At 37.3% G+C, this 25,859-nt stretch overlaps 1 protein-coding gene across 1 annotated transcript in view; it reads right to left on the minus strand.

Annotated features, from left to right (window-relative positions):
* Positions 1-1,743: 1,743 nt before the first annotated feature.
* Fas1 (fasciclin 1 Fas1 domain-containing) overlaps positions 1,744-25,859 on the minus strand; it is an 87,879-nt gene continuing 63,763 nt past the window's right edge. The window contains exons 10-14 of the mRNA XM_018510553.1: positions 12,566-12,780; positions 9,473-9,635; positions 8,450-8,591; positions 8,049-8,090; positions 1,744-2,237 (exon numbers count right to left, since the gene is read on the minus strand). Of these exons, the coding sequence (XP_018366055.1) occupies positions 2,047-2,237; positions 8,049-8,090; positions 8,450-8,591; positions 9,473-9,635; positions 12,566-12,780 (753 nt within the window). The 3' untranslated portion in view covers positions 1,744-2,046. The remainder of the gene's footprint in view (positions 2,238-8,048; positions 8,091-8,449; positions 8,592-9,472; positions 9,636-12,565; positions 12,781-25,859) is intronic.

A 25,859-nucleotide genomic window follows, 5' to 3' on the forward strand; every position in this document is an offset into this window, starting at 1 on the left:
TGTGAATCATTAAGCATAGTTTATTTAAGCGGTTTTAATTATTTTTATTCCTTAAGATTTAGGGAGGTCATGGCCAAGCTATATGAGTCATGGTAGAGCTAAAGGTGGAGGCGTTACGATGTAATCAAGACTGTTTGCTAATTCTTTTTCAATTGATATCATAGCTAAATCGCATGACCGCGTCTGCGTCATTGTATTTCTCAGATAATTCTTTATTATTTTTAATTTTGAAAAAGATGCCTCTGCAATTGCCACAGATATTGGCACAGTTAATAAAATTCATAACGCGCTAAATTTGAAAAGATTTCCAGAAAACCACTCTTAGCTAATTCATTTAAAATATCAAGTAAGGTAGAGCTTTATATTTACAAGAGTAACACCGCCTATTAAAATTTTGCCGTATGCTGGAACGTACCTGCTTAGTGCCTCGTAACGTCTCCGGCTATAGGTTGAATCACATAGAGCTTATGGAAGCCTGTATACTCTGCAATACAAAGTCAAATATTGCTGCCATATTTGTTTCGAGTGACCAGGCTCTTACTTAAGGATCTCTAACTCGAAAGCATGAGGCCTGTTCTTTTTGAACTGAACCTCTTGCACGTTCATCTTATTTTCTCTTTTTTTTATTCAACGTAGAGAGAAAAAGAAAAAAGATGAACTGTGCAAGAAAGGGTCAGCTCAAAAGAACAGACTTCTTGTCTATTAGGAGTTCGAGGATCCGTGGATCCCGCTCGAAAAGTCGAAGAAGCGAAAATCCACATAGGGATTTAAGGATCTACAGGAGTCCTGAGATCTGATAGAAATCCGACTGTCCCGTTCTTCGAAAGGATCCACGGATGCGAAAAAGAATACATAGTACCCTGAAATCGATGAATTTCGAGATGGTAAGATTCGGGATGGATTCCTTTATTCCAAAAATGCTTACTCATTCGGAGTGATCGATATTGCATCTCGACGTTATTACTGTCGTTGATTGAAACGGGTGATCAGCATTGCGTCTAGTTTTATTACCGTCGTCGCTTTGGAGGGAAAGGATTTTGGACTTTATGTTTACGATTGTATAAAATCGTACTTGTCGTATATAAAATCGTACAATTCCACGAGGGAATGGCGAAGTCTTGTTCTAAGGGTCGTGTGGAACGTTTTGATACGTCATTAAGTTCCTATTAATTCTACAGAACGGCGCGTGGAATATGCAATTAAATGCATAATTACCGATCATCTTATTCACCAACTGTAAAGTCACAATTTTTTTCTCGGTTGAGACACAAAATCGAATAATTTCTTGTCAATACGATTGCTTAGATAATAATGGAAAGAACGATCGATTAAAACGCAATTTTACTTGCATATTTGTGTCGCTCGCTGACAGTCGCATGATCTCACAGGATGCAATTTCATCGTTGCCTTAATACTCGAAGTAGGTTCCTCGAAATCTCTACCTCTCCTCCGCCTCTCTCCACGCCCCTCCGTCTCTCAATAAATTTATTTAGATTACTTGGTACGAGATTAACCATTTATTTGGTACGATTAACGCTTCTAACCCGTAAAATTGTCCCGCTACGTCCACGGACGATTACTCAATAAATAATAGGCTATCCTGGCATTCTGAGGCCGTGCGATCGTGAGTGCTCGGTCGTCCTCGCGTCGTTCCCTCGGCGAGAGCTTCCTTCGTGCCTCCGTACGATCGCTATAAAGTAACCGATCGGACACTTTTCTTTCTGCCCCTCTTCCCCACGGATCCCGCGAATCCCCGTCGATCCTCGGATCGTTTAAGTCCCATGGATCTCTGATCTCGCGGATTCTCGGTCACCATCGGATCTTCGGATTCTCAAATTTTCCCCGCCCTCCCCTTTCCCCTTCATTTCCCTGTGCACAATAAATGTCCTTTCGGAGAGTCCGATCGAACGGGTCGATCGACCGTGCCTACCCGCGTTGCGTCGTCGTTGTCGCCGCCGCTCGAGGACGATAGGAGACGGCCCCCAAGGAGAATTCCTATAGACGCACCTGCCGCAGATACGAGACGATGCGACGCGATGAGGGCTTTTACAGGTGCCACTTGGCTATCAGTATCATGATTAGATGGGGCGCCAGAGTGGCCAGCGACGCGCCGCCCGTCACCCGGACGTCGCTATCCTTGAGGAACACAGAGCCAATCACGTGGATGATGCCGTTGGTGCACTCGACGTCCGGACGGATGACGCGGATCTTCTTGCCCTCCCACTCCACTTGGTAGCCTGAAAAGAGAGAGACTTGACGATGATCTTTGAACGAGGATCGGGGAAACCGCGTGATACGTATAAGTGAAGCGGTACTGCGATGCAGAATACAAAGCTCTCCCCCGCCGAATCTCGAATGATAAATTCGATGATGGGAGAATAGTCTATATAGAGATCCTAAAATAAACGTCGTGAGATGCTAAAAAGAAAAATCGATGGATTAAAAATAAAATAGAGGGAATCAACTTTCTAATAACGAATCGATGAACTAAATTCAGCGACAGTATCTAGTGAGAAACATAAATGGCGCCATACGATTGCAAATAAAGTTTCCATTTGGCGTGCACTGAAAAAAGAGTGTCTGGTAACAGCTACCATACGTTGAGTGAAATAATTTCAATCAAATGTTCGGTTAATATAATCAAACAAATAGTATTTTTCTAAATACTTAGTAAGTATTACAAGACATAATAATATTAATTTAATCAAAAATAATTTTACTTTCTTCAATATGTTAAATAATTAGTTTGTTAATAATTAGGAAAGTATATATTGAGGAAAGTAAAATTATTTTTAGTTACAATAACTAAACATTTGATTGAAACTGTTTTGCGTCGTCTACAATATGCGGAGTAAGCTTGATGTAAGAAGCAACAGTAAATTGACCAATCACAATTGATCACAGTTCTCACATTCGACTGTGATTGGTCAATTTCTTACTCTTATATTAAGTAGTTTAGTTCGTATATTGTAGACGACGTGTTTCACCCAATATTTAGCTATTAGTTGGTTTCCATTTACACTGATTCTCAGATAATTCTCACTTATGACGTCATAATTCAGTTGAATGCATGTTTCTTTTGCATTCTGACAAGTGAGATTTAACTGAGTTTTTACCTATAATCTGCACAAGATCGAGATTATATGCTTAAAGCCCAGTTTCACAACTCATTGTTATTCTTAACCGAGATTTAACTTCATCTTTCTAATGCTAGAATTGGAAAGAGATGAGAATAAGTTGAACCTCGGTTAAGAGTTAACCGTGAGTTGTGAAATTGAACCTTAGTGAGCCTCGTAAACTCACTTCAAAGTGAGATTATGAATCTGTGCTGACATCAGTGATAACTTTTTATCAAAGGCTGTGTTCCAAATTTACTGCCAGTATTGAAAATGCTACAGTTTACGTTACATGCACTATAGATTTTCAGTACTGGCAGTAAATTTTGGAACACAGCCAAAGTAAGTGAGTAGTGACGTCCATTAATCTGAGTATAAAATACTCAGCTCACGTCAGACTTACTTTCACTTGTGTACTTTCACGTGTGTAAATGAAAAGCAACTATTATCAAACTTTTTTCAGTATGTTATCGTCGCTGTATTTCGACAAATACGGAAGGAACACTTTTGTGGTTCTTCCAACACCACCTTGTATGTTTAAGCGTCTTCGCCTCGCTTAACGAAGGGTTTACTGAACTCAATCTTTTTCTCGCTCTCCTTTGGTACCCCTTCGTAGGATTGTAAAACAGAGCGGTAAAAGCGCGACGGTCGCGAGCTTGGAAAACGCCTCGGAAATTTGCTCATAGGCGAGAGCGAATAACCGGGAGAGCACGTAGCAATTAGCGCCGGGGGTAATCAAGGAATTTGCATTTAAATGGTGGTCGAAAGGTGCATAATAAATCGCCCTGCGGTTCCGGCACATAATGGTGCGCGCATTCGTTTCCGGCTTCCGTGTTTGAGAGGTGCTCGAGAGGCGACATATTTTTCGCAAAACGGCGAGTCACTGCTGCGAGTTTCATTTTCGATAACGCGGAAAAATCCCAGCGCGCGGTGACCAGATATTCATCATACTCTGGCGTCAAAACGCGGGACCGTGAAAGGAACTATTTAGGGGATGGGGGTTGCGTTGCATCCGTTCGAGAATTTCCTGGACTTTACGCGACGCGACGGAAGTTGGACTCGCTGCATCTCGCGGCAACACATACGGAAACGAAGTCCCCTTTCGAGTAGTTTATTTGCGTTGAACTTGCGCGAAAAATACGTACCACACAGAAAGATAATTTTGCTAAAGTATCTAAAAATTAAAATATAGATCTGTGTGATCTAGATACAGATCTCTTTGATCTAGCTGAAAGAAAACTGACAAATAAAATCCGAGTTAAAAGGCGAGAAATAACTCTTTCCTTAACGCGTTTAAAATCTCTAGCTGAAGTTTCGTTTCATCGAAGAACTGAAAATAATCTCATTGGATCATCAAAATAATTATATATGGAAAACTCAAATCTATCACTGGTGGAAAAATTTCGCTGAAATTATTTCACGTTTTGGAACACTTTTCAGCAAAATTTCAGAAAAATTTCAACAAAATTTCAGTGTAATTCCAGCGATTTTTCAGTATTAGCTGAAAATTTCACTTTCAGTGAAATTTCAGCAAATTTTCAGCAATTGGCTGAAATATTCCAAAACGTGGAATAATTTCAGCAAAATTTGTTCACCAGGGAATGATCAATGCTATAAAAAGTTTTAATATTTTAGCAATTAGTTTTAGCGACCTACATAATTATTTTAATAATCCAATAAAATTATTTTCAGGTTTGTATCTTATACCTAAACTTTATAGATGTTCAGCAAAACCTGTACAGAATAGCCGAGATGAGTCCTCAATCGTTACGTTATTTGTTACCTGAATATTTCCAAGAGTTTCCAATTTAAATCAAGCGAAATATTACAAGCACTTTTACATTTCGATCGTTTCGATTAGTAGATGGCTTCATTAATATTCGGATGCCATTTTATTTCTCCCCGTAGGTGAATTTGTTGAAACAACACGCGGTCAAATCAACCGGGAAAGTAATTAGTATCGACCCCCGCATAACAAATTACTGTCGCTTTAATGTTAATACAATGGCGGGCAGCTGGCTTTCGACCGCTTAATGTATAGAACACGGCTAGATATTATGGGATTAATATCTACGTACATATATATAGTCTAAACGATTGCGAATCATTTTCTCTTTTATGGGACAGCTGACGTACGTCTCTCAGATCGAGTAGAATTTTATACCCTCGCTACCGGATGATTCCTCCGTAAATAAGATTCCGTGCATTCTTCGAAGTTCCTTATCCTTATCACCACGTGTCGCACGTTTATACGGGCAGAGGTCATATATACGATAAATAGTAATCGCAAAACGGCGAGGAGGGGCGATTCCTCGTTTTGCGACAAAGGTAATGATATCCTATTGCTGTTGTTGTCGCAATTAATTTACGCGCAACAATGGCGTTCTGCTCGTCGTAATTAATTCCGCCGTTCACAATGAGTATTGTTGCCCTCGCCGCAATTAATACGCTTTTGTTTCTCGCGCACCCGCGCGCGCTTTGCTCACTCCGCGTTGTCGCTTTCCACCCCTCTCTTTCTCACTGCTTTTATACTCCGTCGTTTTCTTTTTATTTCAATTCAGTGATTTTTGACTCCGCACTAAGTTCCCCTGGGGTCCCGCTTGCGACTGTAACGAAAATTGCGGCGTGAATGCATCCCGCAGGGATGAGAGTCCCGGTTTTAATTGATCGTGAAAATCGGGACGGTTTTGATTTTCTGGGCCGTCCATTGTGGGTGCGTGGTCCCTTGTATTATTTAACAATAGGTTCGAGTGTGGTAAGACAGGGACTCTCAAGCATTCATCCAGAAAAAGGTTTCTTCGATTTAAAGAAATGTTACACTGATTGTGAGAAAAATGGTCTGGTTGAATTAAATAGTAATTCTGATGGAAAACGGTCGAATCAAAATTTTCTAGTTAAATCTAGAACTCTAGCTGAGATAACTGGAATTCTAGTTGATATAATTATTTTGGTAAAAATAAGAATTCTATTGGATTTTACCAAAAATTGTATCAACCAGAATTCCGGTTATCTCAACTAGAATTCTAATAAATTTAACCAGAAAATTCTGATTCGTTCATTTCCAAACAGAAATTTTTTTCAGTATTTCTTTACTACATGGTTAAAACAAAAATTCTTTGATTTGAACGTCATTTTTTAAAACTTGATTTAAACATTATTGCTTGAAATCAAATAAAAAAAATTTCATTTAAGGAAATTATGTTCAAATAAAAAAAATGACGTTCAAAACAAAGAAATTTTGTCTTTAACCGTATAGCAAAGAAACATTTCTTTAGATCGAAGAAATCTTTCTCTGGGTGTTGCAGAAATAACGAGGGAGATTTTCAAAACGAAAGATTCATACCAAATATCGCAGTTTGAGAACGTCTGCAATATACAGATGCAATGTATAATTCAACTGCGATGCAATATATCCCAAATAATACAAAATAATTAAACGAAGCATCGACGGCTGGTCACTAATCTCCGTGCGAACGAGGTCTCTACGCAGTCTCTACGCGCCGAGCGAAGTTCGTTTCATTTTGAAGGGGCATTGCATTTTCCCCGCGTTAGATCCTTCGTATGCGTAAGCGTATAAGCGTCAGCGTAAGCGCACAAGCTCGGCGTACGATCATACAGAAAACAAATCAGAATCGTTGCACGAAAGGCAGCACCCAAGGATCTAAAGATAAGTTTAGCCAAGATTTAGCGAGCGTAAAATTTTCAGGATCCACGGTTCCTGGAATGCTGAGTCCTCTCCCGTTCTTTCACGCGGATGTTCTTCAAAGCGTCTTATATTTAATTGAAACTACAGTTCTACATAAAATTATCGAATTTAACCCTGGAATGCAATTCATATTTTTTTTGCACTATTTTAAGTGAAAATTCATTCATATAATTAAAAACTTTTTTATATCTACTTCATAGATTTAAAGGTAAATAAGGTTAAAATAATTGAACTAACACTGTTTCAATGTAAAAAATGAATTTTAATGTTAAATAATCTTATTAACCCTTTGTGAATAAGTAATTCCATTTGAGAGCATCCCTTTTTGTTTTGTAAACTACTTGTTAAATTTTTATGAAACTTGGCCGATAAGATAATTTGATATTGCTTTACTCGAATCTGAGGTTAAAAATAAAAAAATTGAAATAATGCATTCAATATGACGGACAGAATTTCAAAAATAATATCAAGTTTCAAGTTTTGCTTATTTGAAGCTTATCAGTGATATAAACAGTTAGTATTTATTTCCAAACTGTGATTGCCTTTGATATTAGATTCTCTATCATTAAAAGTTAACAAATTTTTGAAACTTGAAAATATGTATATTTTCAGGCTATATTCAAACTCAAAGAACTTAATTTCACGATAATTAGATTATTTTTTTGTAATTTGAATTCTGAGACTAGATTTTGAATTTGAATTTCGCAAATCTTTGGAACAAAGTCTTCTTTAAGTTTTTTTTTATTGAGAATGCTTCCATTCTCAAACGATTAAATGTTATTTGAAGCTATCAAAATTTTAATATATATATATATATAACAAAAGAATTACTATATAATCTTCTAAAATCTGCTATATAATCTACTAAACAATCGACTAAAAAAATTCACCCACAATAACATTCTAGGGTTAAATGTTAAGAATATGAAATTCCGATATCGTCAAATATCGTACATTCAATTTACGCAATTTACGCATCCCAGAGTCCACAGATCCGGCAATTATATAAAAAACGAACTTCGCTGGGGCGGGAGTTACGCACGAGTTTCATCCTCCCGCGCGCACAGACGTAACACGGCATGTACGCGCGAGTGCGTAACGCGGTGCGTAAGAAGGGTGCACTCCTTCGGTAGGTCGCAATTTATAGTAACTGTGCTGCTCGTACAAAGTGAAAGCGCTCGTGTCGTCGCTCGTCGGCGACGTTTAAACACACTTAGCTCACTCACCGGATGTTTCTGGACGGATTGCGTTTTCGTCGTACCTCTCATCTACATGTAATCAGACAGCACCAGGTTTGAGAGTGTCGGTGACAGGTGCGGGGACGCGGCATCTCCGTGACGGTTTCGCGTCTCCAATCCGCGAAAACAATCGTGAGCACATCGCGAGACAAGACATTCGAGCTATCGCTCTAGATAACTAATGTTTGAGCAAAGGAACGCGTTTGTGTCACCGAGGAAACTGTCCCTATGCTTCTCTAACGTATTCGCGCATCCAGATTACGCTCGCGCGAATATGAGACTTCGCGCCGTCTTCCGCGTTGGACGAATGAAATTTTTGCGAAACGTCCGACTGCCTAAGTTGACATTGAGATGCGACAGACGTATCGTTTTGAAACTTATTTACTCACTTTCGCTGTGCTCCTTGATACGAAGCTTTAAAATGTCCCTGGCCGCTGGGAGGTAGAGGGTATCGTTGCTCATTTCTTTCAGCTTCGCCATCGTGTACGCCTGATCTGCTATTATGAGATGTCGCTCCAATATCTGCTTCGTCTGTGAACGAATTATGTATACTTTTGCAGTTGGATGTACATTAAGATCTTCTTGGACAGCTGACTCCTCGTACTATCGTATATTCGAGAAAATAATAGAAATCTAAAGGATTCTGTACTAATCATAAGAAAAAAGTAGTTTTAGTCAAATTGGCTGAAACTATAATATTTTATAGATTATGAAACATTAAGTTTTCAGATTTGCTGATCAAAAGTCTCCATAACCATCAAAGAATGGACAGATTATTTGCTGTAGCATCATTTGAAAGTTGCTATTTTGAGTCGAATCGAACTGAAAAGTACCTTTATCTACTAAACTATTTTTAATAACTGTACTTTAATACTTTTTATGTATACGATAATAAGATAAATCGATTGATGTAAAAAAATACATAGTTGTTAAAAAAAAATTATGCAATTTGCAATATGCAACTACATATTTTTTTTTAAAGCAATTATGTGTTTTTTTTACACTAATTGAGTCATCTTATTATTTTGTACATAAAAGTATTTAGATACAATTACTAACAAATGAATAGTTTGATAGATAAAGGTACTTTTTTTTAGTCCAATTAGAAAATAACTTCCAAATGGTGTTACAGTAAAATCTGACAATCTTTGATGGTTGTGTTTATGAAGGCTTTAGAAGACTTACAGAATATTACAGTTTTTCAGTCAATTTGACTCGCTTTTTCCATACGATTAGTACAGGATCTTTTCGTTTGTGACCTCGAGAAGACTTGATAGTAAAAAAGTACAACTATTAAAAAATTTAACGATCCAATAAGGCAAGAAGATTAAGAGATGCAGAGCTCTGACAGCAATAATCTCGGATATAAAAGTTTAAGATGCAGTACGCGCGCATCTGGGAAGTTTACTCACGTGATAACTGAACTCGGGCATGAAGAGCTTCTTAGTAGTTGATGGATAGTTATTCGCCGCGTCTTTCCAGGCGTAGTCGTACGGGGCGAAGTACGTGAATCGCTTCTTCGTATCGTTCAACTGATCATTGAATCCACGTCGTTGACCCAGCAAATAGGTCGAGCTGAAAAAGACGGGGAGAAATATCGGCGATTAATTTCGTGTCGATGAAACCCCGATGACTTCACAGGGCAGTGTTTTAAGGACGGAGGTTGTAAATAACGCCTCTCATAATGCCTCATTCGCGTTGCTTAAATCGTTTTAATTGAATCAGGAGCGTGTTAAGCACAGCGCGAAAATTTTTTAGTGGCGGGGGATTGCGGGAGTACATCGTGGTAACAACGCGATGTTTACTCTATCCTCGCTTCTCCGGGCGGTCTCACCTTTCCACTGCCTCTTACGGGATTTAATCCGCCCTCCACCTCGGGAGTTGATCTCTCTGCTCTTTATAAAGCCGCCGAGCCCGCCCGTCGTATCTCCCGAGTCTGCGGAGAACTCCACGCGAGAACCCGTCCACGGGTTATCAATTATAATTTTAAATTAGGAGATAATCCGCAGCTTTCTTCGCGCGGAAAGCCGCCGACGGTATGATGAGGCACGATTGTTGGCCGGTTATTTGGATCAGCGTACATAAACAATTTCCCATCAGAAAACTGTTAGTTGTTGTTGCATCTTACAAGGATCCTATCGCAATTGTTTGGAACTGATTCGATTCTTGAAATATGTTGTTAAATAAAAAAATCCAAGAGACACGTATTTTTTATATCAACTCAATTTGAGATTTAAGCGGTGAAACAATTACACCTAAAAAAAACTTAATAGAAATAGAGGTATTTTTTAAATATTGGATTTAAAAAAATTTAAATACATGGTATATAAAAACCCATAAAAGTTTTATCTAAAACATTTTTTTATATATATCTCACTGTTTTGTTGCTAATTGGTTTGAATCAAATATAAACGTTAGATTTGAAGGATTGTTTCACCCTTTAAATCTTAAATTTAGCCGATATAAAAAAATATGTGCACAATAGAAAATATTTGTGTTGAAAACGTTTCACTCGAGTCCTCGTTAAAATCTTGCGTTGAATTTTTTATATTCAAGTGCTAATTTAACGTAATATGATTATGTTATTTAAATAGTTTGTGTTAAATAAATATTCAACATTTCTTAGTGTTAAAATACAATTTGTGAATAAGTAAACAAATTATACATAAAACAATGTATTTTAAAATTTAAATTCTAATATGAATGAATAAAATATGTGTTATTTTAACATATTATAAATGCTAATTTTACTGAAAAAAATTCCACAGTTTGTTTACAAACTGTGTCAGTATTATCTTTTTTGTGTTTATCTTCCTAAATAATATTTGCGTTATCTTTTAACATATTCATTGTGTATTACATTAACATATAAATTTGAGTGAACCGTTTGAGACATGTGAGATGTGTCAAAGTTAACTTAAATTTTCCAATGGTGTGTCTCTTATTTTGTATTTAACAACATCTATCAAGGAGAATTTAATCAATTCGTGACAATTGTGACAAGTCTCTTGTTAGACCTCATAGACCTTTATAGACTCTAAATAAATCGCGAATCTTCGAATTCTAGGAATCTGTGTTAACAAATCTGTCTCAGTGAGAAACGATAATCGAATCGACGTCGATTCGATATCGATTTCATTGTCATTTCTCACTGGGGTTAATTGTTAAGATGCCTCCAGACGATTTGGCCAACATAAGCCAATTTTGCACACATTCACTAAATTGATTTACTTTCATGGATAATTATGCATGTCATGTGTCTGTATATAATATTTGAAAATCTGACATACATTGGCCATATCGTCTGGTGGCACCTTTAGAAATTGAATTCTTAAAATCATTCATCTATGAATGCTTTAGGACGTGCACTTTTTGAATTCCAATAGGCTCTACAAATTTCGATACCTTGATGCCTTAACCTTAGACTAATCGTTTCCAGAAGTTCACGAATCTCGAGGTTCTCCTAATCTCTCGGATTGTAGGACGCCGGAGTTAAACGGGGCGAGTCTAGATGCGCCGAGAGTTCGTACTCCGAGCCCGGTATGTTCTAGCCCGGGTAATCTCACCGAGTGAGTTTATTTGCTTTTTGCGCGGCGCTTCGAGTACCGACCGTTAAATTGGACAAGGAGGCAATATCGGCACGTGGAGGGACGCGCCCGACTACGAATTTAATAGATACGACGTGGTGCCCTGCGGAACTATACAATTCCAGGCGTAAGACTTTGGCACGGTTATAGTTTTTTACGTCGGCACCGCCATGGCGGGGTCGACGGGGTCCGCGGTAATTGGAATGGGGATTTGTTGCGTTATTTTAATTAAATTCGAACGAGAGAGAGAGAGAGAGAGAGAGAGAGAGAGAGAGAGAGAGAAAGCGGAGGAATAAGAAGCGAGACGGGGTTGGGCGAGTCGTGCGGAAGAAAGGTTCGCGGAGTCACGCGCGGATAAGATTCTCTTTCAGGAATGGATAAGGCGTAGTGGTGATGGTGTGTCTTGCGAAGATCGTATCTACACGTGGGTGGAGGCTCGCACGTGTTCGCGTGACTGATCCACGTGTATCCAAGGACGTGCGTAGGAGCCGTTTTCGCAATTACCGAGATAGAGATATTTCTCTCGCGAGGGACGAATCGTCGTCCGGTATATCATTTCGTCGTGCGAACAGAAAATCGGGATCCTGTATTTTATTCTCCTGCGGAAGGAGGGAATACGAAATGGAGTGGAAATTCCGGACGCCTCGGCGCAACGATTTACATAATTCCTGTTCACATTACTCTGGAACGTAAAATTAAAGATTTAAATACAACGAAAACGTGAACTCGTAAAATTAAACGGAATTGCAAGTGGACTCTATCGGGTAATGGATGTCTCTTATGCGCCCGTCTGCTTTTCGTGTTTTTTAAAATGCTACTGGTGCGACGCTCAAGATCCTTCATAAAACCAGAGAGTCGATGATCCGAGTTGCTTTGCATAAAGATGAATAAAGATGAGGAAGAAGGTAAGGGACTCACTTGAGCATCGGATCAGTCCTGAGTTTGTCGAGCACGGTGGTGTAGGGCACCCCGAGAAGCCTGTCGATTATGTGGATAATCCCATTGGTGGCGGCGATGTTGGCGGTGATGATGGTGGCGTTCACGCCACCGCCTTCCACTGTGACGGTCTGGTTCTCCATCGGTCCCTGCACCACGTTGAAGTAGAGCTTCTTCTTCTCAGCGGCGGTCGCCACCTGCAAGAATCCAAGCGGAGCTCTATGAACGAAATGTTCGCGGCGCTTTAAGAATTGTATCATACATCGAAATTGCGTCAAAGAGCAAAGAAGTGAGATAGGTAGATAGATAGATGAAGGCTTTTATTAATATTGTAGGGCAAGTCTTCTAAGAACAAAAAGTGACCAAAAAAGAAAATGAAAGTGTAAAAAAGCAGAATGAAAACACTGTATAAAGTGCAGTGTTTATTATGTTTACGTTTTGAAATATGTTTACAAAACAAACTTTAAAAGATATTTTAATTTTAAACGTTTTAGTGTTTTAAATCCAGACACATAGTGTTTTGTTTATTCAAAAAGTTTAAAACTAAAACATCTTTAAGTGTTCAAAAACGGAGGCAAGAATAAAATGTTTCAATATCTTAAAATTAAACACTTCTGTTTTGAATGAAGAAAGTAAAATAATATCAATAAATAATAATACAGAATAATACAAGATAAAAAATTAAAATAAACAAAGATAAAAAGATATGAACAAAAGAATTGAAAACATAGCAGCAAAAGTTGACAAGTTGCCCGTTTTTTTCCATCAATGTAAATTAACTTTAATCTCGGTTGAACTCATATCTTTTTCTAATTTTTAGAACTAAAAAAAATGAAGACTTGAACCGAGATTAGAATTAATCCGTATTAGTGGAAATAATCAAGGTAAAGAGAGATAAGAGAGGACAGGTAAAAAGACGTAGCTCTTTTCACGCACAAAAAAGATGCACACACAAAGAAGATGCTAGACGCTGCACAGTGAATTCTTCGAAGGCACGTGGTCGACTCTCATCGCTCAAATCGGATTGCTTTAATGAATAATCCGTCGAGTGGACCAAAAAGATTTTAATTCATATAATCTCGACAATTTAAGTAATTAAAACAAAGATATTTCACGCGAACGATGAACAAGAAGTGAGTGGAAATTCGAGCGTAGAGATCTGTTTGAGAGGATCCTTGTGCCTGTAACGTTTTCGAAGAATTACATACAAGTCGATTTCGTGCACAAACAGGAGCCATCACATAGCGCACACATTTAGATTCGCAGAGAGGAGTCGGGAATTAAAAGTTATGCGCGTTTCTCCATACATAGAGATAGGCTGAAGAAGCGAAGTTCGAGACGCCAAGCAATTAGAAGTATAAAGTTCCGTATGAAGTTTCGTGCACACGATCATGGTACAATGGGACACACTAATAAATATCGATAGGGGAGTCAGGAATTCCTGACGAGAAAAGCCTGCAAAAATCAGCGAGTCATGCCTCGGGTTAGGTTTTTTACGTTTATTATTTTACGTTTTGCGTTTATTACGTTGGCACAATATTTTTAATTATTTTCGTTTGATGGAATGGTTTCCCATAATCGTTGCAGGACAAAGACCATGAACCGAAGTTACGTCTTTGAGGCTCACGTGAAAAATGTACGAAAAATACGATCCGCGCTTTGTGAAAGTAAATGTGTTTATTATACCGCAATTACGACGTCAAAGGGAAGCCATCAGCGCGACAATCTTCGGATGAAAATCGCGCAATCGCGAGGCACGAAACGTTCCCTGGAGCACTTCCGAGTCCGCTTTCTTGGGCGGACACGTAATTTGATCTTAAAAGACAGCCGCGACGGAATTCTAGGCGGTGGCGACGTCGAGGTGAAACGAATCTCTTTCGATCCACCGGATTATCCGGACGATGCGGCGTACGTCGTGCTTCAGCCAGCAGTGCGAGTCTTTAACTTGCAAATATCGTCCGGATTGCAAATCGACACCCTCCCTTCCGAATTGTCCTCCTCGTTTCCCCTTGGCCTTTGCCACGTCTCTTTCTCTCTCTCTTCTCATTCGCTCCTCAGTCGTTGATGTCGGGATGGAAAAGCTTGGTATGGAGCGCGCCAAGAGGCAACGATCCCTTTTCCGGCTGATCCAGCTCTCATGAATTTCCCGGCGTGCACTCAGAGCCACTTCCGGTTACTTTCCTGACGTTCATCCGTGCTAGAGATCCACCGTCGTGGAAACTGGGATGTACGTTTAAAAAAGAAAGAGATATCCGGAAGCATATTTTTGAAATTAGGATGAGCGAATTACTATTTGTGTATATAAAGGAATCTTACACTGTTAGACATCAAAGATAATCCAATCCTTGAGTTAAACAATATTTTTAACTTCCATATATGTCAAAATTTAAATCATCAATCCATTTTTGTGATTAGTTTCAAAATAAACAACATCCATATTAATATGGTATGCTTATTAAATAATAAACTAAATTTGGGTCAAATTTAATACACTTTCTTGAGTTAAATTTTTTTAACTCGATTGTTTTAATTATTATAAATTAATGACATATAGAAATGATAAAAAATAACTCAAGTTGGATATAATTTGACGTCGATTTAATTTAGCAGTATAAAAATTTAGGTTTAGATAATAATAACATATTTAGCTAATAGATTTTAGTTAGCCATTTAATTATAATATGAATAAATGTCTGAGGTTAAGAAAAACTATATAAAATCTATTCTTATGAATGATAGCTAATAAATTTGATTCTATTCTATAAAGAGGAATATCTCTTAAGAAATATCTTTAAATTCTGCGAACTGTGTCCTTATATGTTATCACTGCTGCATTTTAGAAGTAGAAAAATTTCTGGATCCTTACAAAGATAGATTTCGACAAAAATATCGTCAGAGAGAATAAATGTATCATGTTATTTCTTAATTAAAAATTATGTTGGCTTATTAAGATTCTGGTAGCACAAATGCAACATGCATTAAAATTTCATTTATGCTTCGCCGTTTTGGTAGAAATGGTACGCCATGAATGAATAAAATGTTTTGCTGTACATAACCGATTTTAGCGTTTTAAGCTGCTTTCCGCTTTAAAGTAGACACGCTTTTAATTTTATCGAGGTGTAAGAATGGAACTTTTAAACATTCATGCGATCGTTCTTAATAAGCACTCGCCATTTTCGATACGCCTCCGCAATTAGTTTTTTATTCGCGGCCGTTCGACCTTTCGATGCTCGCTGTTATATCAATTACTGCGCGTAAAACTACGGCGGAACTTTTATTTGCGTGGGGAATGACGTCGAATTAATTAATTACGAATGTAAGGTCATCACGAAATACGTCGTGCTACTAAAGTGGAAAAACAAAAGCGAACGTGAAGAGAGAGATTGAGATTGATTTATTTAACTCTTTTTAGACTTTGTCTGAAATCCACGCGAAATTTATTTTATCAATATCAGGTGAATCGAAGTCATCTTCGTGAGCCAAACTTATCGAGGAAATCTGATTTAATCTACTCACATAATTAAAACATCCAACTGTGTCAAACATTCAAGAATTCTAGGAACCACGAATATTCATATTTCGGGAAATCTAGAACAAAATAAAAATCTAAAAAGACCAGACTTCTATAATAATATTTTATGTAACATCTCCGAAATGATTTAAACCGTTTATTTAAACCGATATTTCAGGTAAAGTTACAGACCTCGTCTTATCGAGGAAGAAGAGAGAGGGAGGTAATGTTTGAACTGATGAACTTTAAATAATGTATATCTAAAATATGAATGGAACGGAAGGAACGTGAGTGGGGAGGGACAGAGGAGAGTACTTTCGCAACGGTATCGCGAATAAAATTGAATTTTACGTCGCGGTCCAACCCGACACGTTTCGCGGCACCTTCTCTGCTGGGAGTGCTTTATCATTTCATCAGCGTACGAGTGACTTTTCCGAGGTGTGGTAGCACGAAGCATGAAAGTGGTGTAAAACATATCTCAGCGATAAATTAGTGCGCAGGCATACGGGTGCGTGCGCTATTTAATGCAAATCGGACCGAATAAAAAAACAAGAGGAAGAAAAGGAGAGTAAAAAAAAAGAGATAGCACCGAAAGAAATGTACGTATAATATGTCTAGCGAGACGCGTAAAAGGCATCGTGCGTGAGTACATGCGTGCGTGCATGCGTTAATGTAAAGCATATTTTTCCGTGGTGGTTGTTTGCTTATCGTATACTATCCAGGAGTTATTAATTATTTTCCCTCTCAGCCTCGACTGGCACGGCTTAATGCAAATTGGTCTTGTCGTGAGTGGAAAAAACTATATCTTTCGTTTCTTGGCACATACTCAGAGAAAAATATAGTAGGAGCAATTATAAAGATGTCAGCACGTGATACACTATTAAAAATTTCATGAAATTTAATATACTTTTAAGCGTTCAGGACATTAAAACAAGCTTCTGTAAGTTTCAGAAAAATATAAAGAAAATGGATTTTTTCGGAGGACATTCATAATGTATTTTTCATGAAAATTTATAAAATTTAATATACTTTCTTTTAAGTTACACAATTTGAACCTAATTTCATGCCATTACGTTAAATTTAAGGACGTTCTCCAACTGCAGTTGTGCTTAACCTAATGAGCATATTAGTGCTCACCATTATGAAAATTTTTATGAAAATTTATTTCACTTTTATATAGTATAAAATATTTCATAAGTGTTAATGTGTTTATAGAAGTTTTTTTATACAATATAAAATGCCTCTCGCCTTCGCTACTGCCATCGGTGGAAAAAATGTATATATATATATATTTTTTAAACACCAACTTTGAAGTGGAATATCTCAATTTTTAATCCCGCTCCGAGTATTGAGTTTTAAAGCACACATGTTCAAGACATTAAAACAAGCTTATTCTGTAAGTTTTAAAAAAATCTAAAAAAAAAATGGATTTTTTCAGAGAACGCCCTTAATGTATTTTTCATGAAAATTTATAAAATTTAATGTACACGTTCATTACATTTAAGTAATTACTGTAACTTAATTTTCAGTTAAATCATTCATTACTTTTAATTTCGTTCATAATCATGAGCTTCATTTACATGTAAAGGAAGCATTTCTAACAGTGTAGCTATAGCTAAAATATTTTATTCAATTAATGTACAATAATTGAATAAAATATTTTATAGTTGCAATAACTATGTTAATTTTATTATATACAAAGTTTGTACAGTTGTCACATTTATAGTTGCTATTACTATGTCTTTTTCTGACAAGAGATATGGTCTCCTCCGATTTAACTCAAGTATTTGTGAGAAGAACGCGTTAAAAAATCTCTTGTTGGTAATGTAAATTTTTTAATATATTTTTCTCACGAATGTTTAAGAAGCGCTTATTATAATTTTAGCATGAATTAATGAGAAGGCTGAACTATTACATAAAAACCATAAAAGTATGTACATGCTGTCTAATGTATAAACTTTTGCACTCACAAGAAGAACATCAGGCGTGGCCCGATTTTCCTAAATTTTATATCCCAGCAAACACAAGTTGACGTTATTTATCGTAATTTTTACGTGAAAATGCCGTCTTTAACGTTAAAATAACGTCAAAATGACAACAAATAACGTCAGCTTGTTTGCTGGGATATAAAATTTAGGAAAATCGGAGACGACCATGTCTGATGTTCTCCTTGTGAGTGCAAAAGTTTACAACGTACATAAGATAGCACGTACATTTTTATAGTTTTTAATCGTTTTCAAGTCGAGGAAGTTTTGATGAATCCAAGTTCGCAAATTCGCTGTCGAAATTGAACGGGACGGAGGTAAAGGGAAGGTTTAGAAACATCCTAATCAACGGGCGGTCACGCGGCGGCGGCCATGCGAAAATGTCACGCCGCACAGGTACCGGTCGCGTTGTTTCCGATTAAGAGCGATTTACCCTTTGTTTACCATGATTAATATATACACCCGTTACGTAGTGCATGAGGTTCAGTAGAGTCAATATTGGTACGCACGTCCGTGTAGTGCGTGCGGCGCAGTAAATAACGGCAATATTACGATCGATGTGCTGTGTAACTACCAGCAATTAGCGAATCGGCATTAGCGCACCTGTTCGTTGCGTTCGCGCGCATGCTTTTATGATAATCCATTCGCAAATTAATTAATAACGTCGCTTCGACCCCCTGTCGCACCGATGTTACCGCAACGATATTAAATCGCGTCCGTTTCGCTGTTTCTCATTTTCCCACGGAATCGATGATGAGATTTAGAATCTGATCGCAAACCGCGTCCACCGCATGATTTTTTTCAACCTTGCATGACGGTTCACGTCGCATGCTGATGACCCGTAACGAACGAATGATCGTAGAGTGATCGCATCGTATTCTCCATTGCTCGCCAGCCGAATGTTTATTTATACTGATCGAACGTTAATTTATTAACGAGCGGATGGAGTAATTAAAGCCAACATCCCGTATTGGCGCTGCTGAATGATTGAAACGGCTCGATGGATATTGAAGTGTAATTAGCTGTATCGGAGATTTCACGTAATTGCGTTCATGGCTCGGGGAGTCGACGTTGAGGACGATATGGCGCGGTGTGATCGAGATATCGGCGAATTTGGAGCGCGCTAGATTTGTACTAGTGGTAATTATTAATTTTACTGTGTACAGACATTCCTCTCTCTCTTTCCCTCCCCCGCCCCCCCCTCTCTCTCTTTCTCTTTCACGCACACACGCACATTTTATCTTTCTCTTTCTACCCCGGCTATCGTTAAGCTCGTAAGTCACCGCCGTGCTTTCCCACGAATCCGATCCAACTGGAAAATTAATGCGGGCGCGTTACCGCGCTGAAAACGCTCGTTCCGCGCGGCCATTCATCGGCACACTCCAACGGAGAAAGATCTCGATATCAGCGAACATGAAACCGCGATCGATTCTGCGAGACCAAGAGATATCGCGCTGTTTAGGAAAAAAACTTCTGTAACGTTCCATTTTCAATTTTTTGTGAAAGACCTGGAACCTTACGCTCGAAAAATATCGTGTGATACGAAGATATACTATACATTGGAAAAAGAATCAGGTTGCACTATTTGGAATTCTGGTGGAAAATAAATAACAAATACGATAGAGAACGCCGTCACAGTTAAAATTAGATGTTTCGAATAAAACAAAATATATATTCTTTTTATTAAATAAATTTATTTCAGATAGGATAATTGTCGGACTTTCAACACAATCAGTTTGAAACGCTACTACTCTCTTCTAATTTAAATTAGAAAAAGTGTAAAAAACTTATTGCGAAAAATAACCTTATAGCTAGGAAATAAACGAATCAGAGATTTCTGGTTAATCTATTAGAATTCTCAAGATAACTAAATGTCTAATTATAATGACCAGAATTCTAATTGATATGATTATTATATGTTGATTTGTTCATTTTTCACAAATTTTTGTCAGTATGTAGGGAAATAATCTATAATATACGTAACGTATAATTGTATAATTTTTTTCACTAATATTACCGAAGTCTCGGCGGTTGAATAGTGAGAACATCTGTATGGAATATAAGAGATCCGATCCCGGTTGAAGCAATATTTTTCGCAATAAATTGAACTATTTATAGTTCTTAAGATGCTTAGATCAGCATCAAATTATTAATATTCTTCTAAGATGCTTAATTAGCATAAAAAATTGCTTGTCGATTTAATATATATTACTAGTCTAGTTCTATTCATGATTGCTTTTCCAGACCAAAAAAGATTTGACACGCGGTTTAGAAATTAGATATATAGAATTAGATATGTACATAAATTCACTTTAAAATATTTAAGCATTAAGATTCGCTTTAACCGAAAATAAGTGTATTTCTCTTAATTGATTTATTCTCATCGATCTAATACTAATTGTAATTGCAATGTACACTATATATATTTTTTGTACATTTTCGTATGTGATATTTTTCGAGATTATGATTTCGGTTTTACTTTATTATGTCTGTCTTTCCAGAAGATTGTCAAATATTCAAAGAAAGTCTGTCACAGACATTTTCCCGCGGAACCCAAGTCCGTACGATGCCTTGGCGAACTTCGTTTCGTCGATTTGTGCTTAGCGAACGCAGCGCCCATTAATATTCATTGTTATTTGAAGCTCGGCAACGGAGAAACGAATTAGATTGCCTTTGCCGAGCGGGACCGAGCTTCCAAAAAGGAATATCCTCTCGCGGTTGCTGCGAAGTTGTGTGTCGAAATTGAATTTCCCGCGACCATCTGGATACAGAAGTTTCGGAAACTTAACCGTGAAGAACGCGGGAGTTTCGAAAATAATACATATTATGTATCGGAAACGCGTATCGGCTACGAGTATTGTAGACAACCGTGGAGACGTGTACCATGACGACGAGAAAACGGAGGACGTTCCGTCGACGCCGGAAAGGAAACGTTGGAAAGCGCGGAACGCAACGCTGCTTTACATTTCTTTCGCTCCACGAGTTTTCCCGCAGGATATTAAACGCTATCCCGCCGCTTCCAGGCGCTCACAGAGCACACTTCGTGAAATAAGAAGGTGATACTCGATTATTCTGGTTTACGGCCCGCGATTCCCTATTTATAACTACGATAAAAGTAGCGAGAGTTCAAGGAACTTTTGAGGAATAACGTTCGACAGAAGGGAATTTGTTACATAATATCATGGAATTTTTCACTCAGAAAGTTGCGACTTAATCCTAGAATGCGTTACCGATATTGAGTATTGCTATTGATACGTAAATTTTAAGTACATATATACAATAAAAAATATTTTGTATTTATGTTGAAAACGATCCGTACAAGTCCTTGTTAAAATTATGAGTTAAATTATTTGAGTATTGATTTAATATAATATGGTTATGTATGTTATTTAAAGATTTTGGTATTCAACATTTTTTTTGCATCAAAATGACACAATTTATGAGTAAGTGAACAAATAACGTAAAAATAAAGAGTTTTAAAACGTCAATTCTAAGATAAATGAATGAAATGTGTATTAATTTAACGTATCATAAATGCTAACTTTACTGAAAAAAAAAGAAAAAAAATACTTTTATGTGGTTCTTTTTACAAATTGTGTCGATATTATCTTTTTTGTGCTTATTCTCTTACGTAATCTCCGCCTATAACATATTTATCTTGTGTTAAATTAACTAAAAATTTGAGTGGATCATTTGGGACATGCGATTTAGGTTAAATTTGACACATTTTTTCTAACAGTGTAAGATAAATAAAATACTTGTCAATTTAACATATTATATAAATACTAATTTTATCGAAAAAAAATGTACAGAGTTTACTTACAAATTGTGTCAGTATTATCTCTTCTTTTATTAATTTCTTTTACATAATATTTGTGTTGCTTTCTTAATTTAGAAAATGGTGCTTACAACGTTTTGCTTTAGCACGCTTTACATAATATATGGATCGAATTTTTAAAAGCTTATTATTCTGCTTGTCCTAGCTTTTTTTCAACATGATAGATTGGACAGATTTAACATGACCTCCTGATGATCTGCACTAAAGACGTAATTTAGCGTTCAATGACCTCGCTCATTTGCGTGTAAAATATATGTATCAATAGCGTTCTAAGGTTAATTATTATTAAATTAATGTTCAGCCATAAAGATATTCGATTAATTCAAATATGATTTATGGAAAGGAAAAATTTTGAAAATTGGAAACCGATTTAATCAGAATTGGCTTCGTTCCTTTATAGCATCGTATATGAATATTAGCAGAACGGATCATTATATATCCGATTCCAATGTTTGGTTTGTTTGGAAGCTGTAAAGCGATATCGCGAGAGTTTCCATCGTGATACCACGTCGGTGTATTTTCCGATCGAACATTTGCGTGATGCAATTCGCCCATGATTCTGCCTACGTTTTCGTTTCCTCCCTTTTTTTTTTTCGTAAACCCGCGAGGCGCAATCGGCCGGGCATGATTTTTCACCACGGATTTGCGAGACGCGTCGCACCGCGGCGGCACCCTATAAATTCGACAGTGCGTATAGATAACAGGCAAATCTGCAAACAATGTTGCAAAGCCAATAAACTCAGCCGTAGCCATACGAGGGCGTTTTCAGGAAGGAATTTATCGGTTTTGCACAAGAATTATCCCAACGGTCCCTCAGCTTTCGTATAAATTCGTATCGCAGGAAACGGCGTGTCACGCGCGTCTCTTTTTTGCTTTTACGTTTCTCTACTCGTTCGCTATAATGTACAAAAAAAAAAATAAATTTAATAGTTCAGCAAAGCTATAGCTTCCTGCGCGAGTTCAACATCTACAATCGTCTACAATGCACGGAGTAAGAAGTAAGAATAAGAAATTGACCAACCACAGTCAAATATGAGAAGAATAATCGATTGTGATGGTTAACTTCTTAATCTTATTTCTTACTCCGTGTATTGTAGACGACGTCGCAACGCATAAGGTTTGATGGTTCAACAAAGAAATTAAGTCTTTAAGCAATTATCAATATGTTAATTCAGTTAATTCTTTGCTCTATGAAAATTGCTAATAAGTTTTCTTCATTACACTCTAAATTTCTTACAGTGAAATCTCATTCCAAGAAAGTGAAAATACAATCACCCTTGAAAAAAAGTGAAAATATTTCACTTCTTGAAAAGAAACAATTTTAACTCTTATTAGAGTGAAATTTCATTTTTAGAGTGAATTTTCACTTCAAAGGAGTGAAATCTCACTCCAAAAAGATGAAATTTCACTCTAAAAAGAGTGAAGATGGTGAGAACCGTTATTTTTTTCAAGAGTGGCTGCATTTTCACTCTCTTGGAGTGAGATTTCACTACAAGAAATTTAGTGTACAGCATCAACATTACGCTTAGCTAGCATGTTTTGTTAAAAATGTTGATCTATATTGGATAGAAAATTATCTTTGCTGTATTAACAAATTTGCTGTACTTTTACAACAAATATGACTATCCATAATCGCTAATTGTATTCAGCTGTACAACTTTGTTACTTTAACGTAGAAAACTGGCTATATTACAGCTGTAAATTTGCTACATCAATGAAGTTTTTAGTTGTTTAAACAAATCTTTTTCTTCTGTGTGGATGTCGTTAATAATGCTAAAGATTAATGTATGAAATCGTGCGTGCCGACAAAGAACAACGCCGTATGAGCGATTACACGTCTTCTGTTGATTTTTCCGACGCATTGCGATTACCGGTATTTGCCAGTTTTCCCCGATGTAATTGAGTTCTCGCGTGCGCTAACGAGACGTTCTCAGGCTACGCGGAAAACGCTTTGCGACGCGTATGATTGATAATGCGGATAACGACGCTGCATGTGCGATTCTATCTACAGAACGTCGGTGCGAAAAAAAAGATGATAAGCAGACGATCGAAAGATCCAAAACGCTGAAGCAATTACGAGATCAATAAAGAAATTGCCATGCACACGACCGTTCGCGCCATGATCGTCTCAAATATGGTATAAACGGGATGAGGAGGACTTGGGACGATTGCAATTTCGTCGTCGTTGAAGACGTTTTCGATTCAGTAAAAATAAGCGAAGGCAAATGCAAGGGGGAAATACTACAGCGGCGGAAAGGGGAGGTAGTGGAAATTCAAGAGCCGGTGGAAAATTGCCGAGAACTTTTTGTTATTCCGATGAAAAGTTCCACCATGCTGATTGGATGATAATGAGCCTCGAAAAGTGCGAAAACGAACCGGTGTGCCAGTCGATTTTGAACAAAGTTTATAAGAGCGGAACAGTCTCCGTGCATTGTTATGACGTCAGACGTCTCTTTTCTCCCGCATGAAACTTTTTTTTTATCTTCCAATCCACTTAATCCGAGGAAGCCGAATTTTCTTATCGCGCCCTACCAGGTGAGTTCGCTTTCGTTCATCCCCGCTGTCGCCTGAAGGGAAACTCGACTTCTCGTAAAAATACGCAATTATCGTTACATCCTATTGTCGACGAAACGGCAGAAATCCATTCCGCGGACTGTCGAATCTCTCCGCAATTTCATTCGAATCGTGCGTTTCCCGGTATACGGGGTGACGGAAAAGAGCCTCTCATCGAACGAGTCGCTTGACGTTCTTGTGGATCACGATTGCCACCTTTTTTGCCAAAGATCCCATTATTTTGTCAGAGATCAATAATCACTATATCAAAATTGTTATTGTCTTTTAGTGCATTCACTAAAAAAAAAAGTAATGAAATCTTTTCTGTCAGCTGGAAAGCTGAAGATTCGATCCAAAACCAGAAGTTTCAGGCAGAAAATAGAAGAGATAGTATAAATCGTGGGCCTGTTTTCTTTGATACACCGAGAAATGTAGGATTTAAAAGGATGCTGGAGTTGTCTGTATACACATTTCGTACTTTCCCATTTTCTTCGTTTTCCTTACAGAAAAATCCTTCTTCAGAATAAAAGAAAAATAGATGTGAAAAAACACGAATCTATGTAAAAAGAAATTATAAATTATAGTTTCATGTTACTAGTAGGTTATTTCTTCACATATATAAATGATTGCAAGTATATATTCAACAAAAAGTCGTTTCCTCACATTTGAATAATTTATAAGACCACAATGAGACCTTTAAATTATGATTTCGAAACTTACAAGAGAAGTGAATGAAAAAGTACGATCTACACTGAACCGAAACTGTACGTAAATACAATAAAATATTCATTAAATTAATGAAAATTGGTCCAATGAATTTTTAAAATGATTCAGGTTTTTTTTTTATAAAACTATTACTAGAATTCATTATAAGAATGAATATTTTATGTAATTATATAAATGAATCCAGTTATTGCATCAATGAATTAACTGGACATTCAGTCGGACATTGATTAACGACCATTGGACCAAAAATGATCAAAATTTTTTCAGTGTGAGTAAATAATCATATAGCATTCATGAAATATATAGAATATAACAGAGCAAGAAATGTACGTTTTACTTGATGTATATAACGTTTTATTTGGAATTAAAAATCTATTTTATCGACATCAATCAAGTTCGGTCGTTGCTCCAGCATCCCTTTATGGGAATTGTGAAATAAAAATTTGTTGTCAAGCGGCAACGCGTCAAATCTCGTTCAAATTTCAATGTAACTTTCCGATCACCTTGTATACCGTTGTATCGCGGCAAGAATAGAAATCTCTTTGGCGTTCGATTACTAAAGCTATTGGCGGGACGAGATTTATTGACGCTATCGATTGCCGAATGCCCTGGTGCGGCGTGTTAGTGTTGGAAATGTTAGCTCGCATTCGTTTCGCTCTCGTA

This window comes from Trachymyrmex cornetzi, unplaced genomic scaffold, assembly GCF_001594075.2.
Source record: "Trachymyrmex cornetzi isolate Tcor2-1 unplaced genomic scaffold, Tcor1.1 scaffold345, whole genome shotgun sequence".
Classification (NCBI taxonomy): domain Eukaryota; kingdom Metazoa; phylum Arthropoda; class Insecta; order Hymenoptera; family Formicidae; genus Trachymyrmex; species Trachymyrmex cornetzi.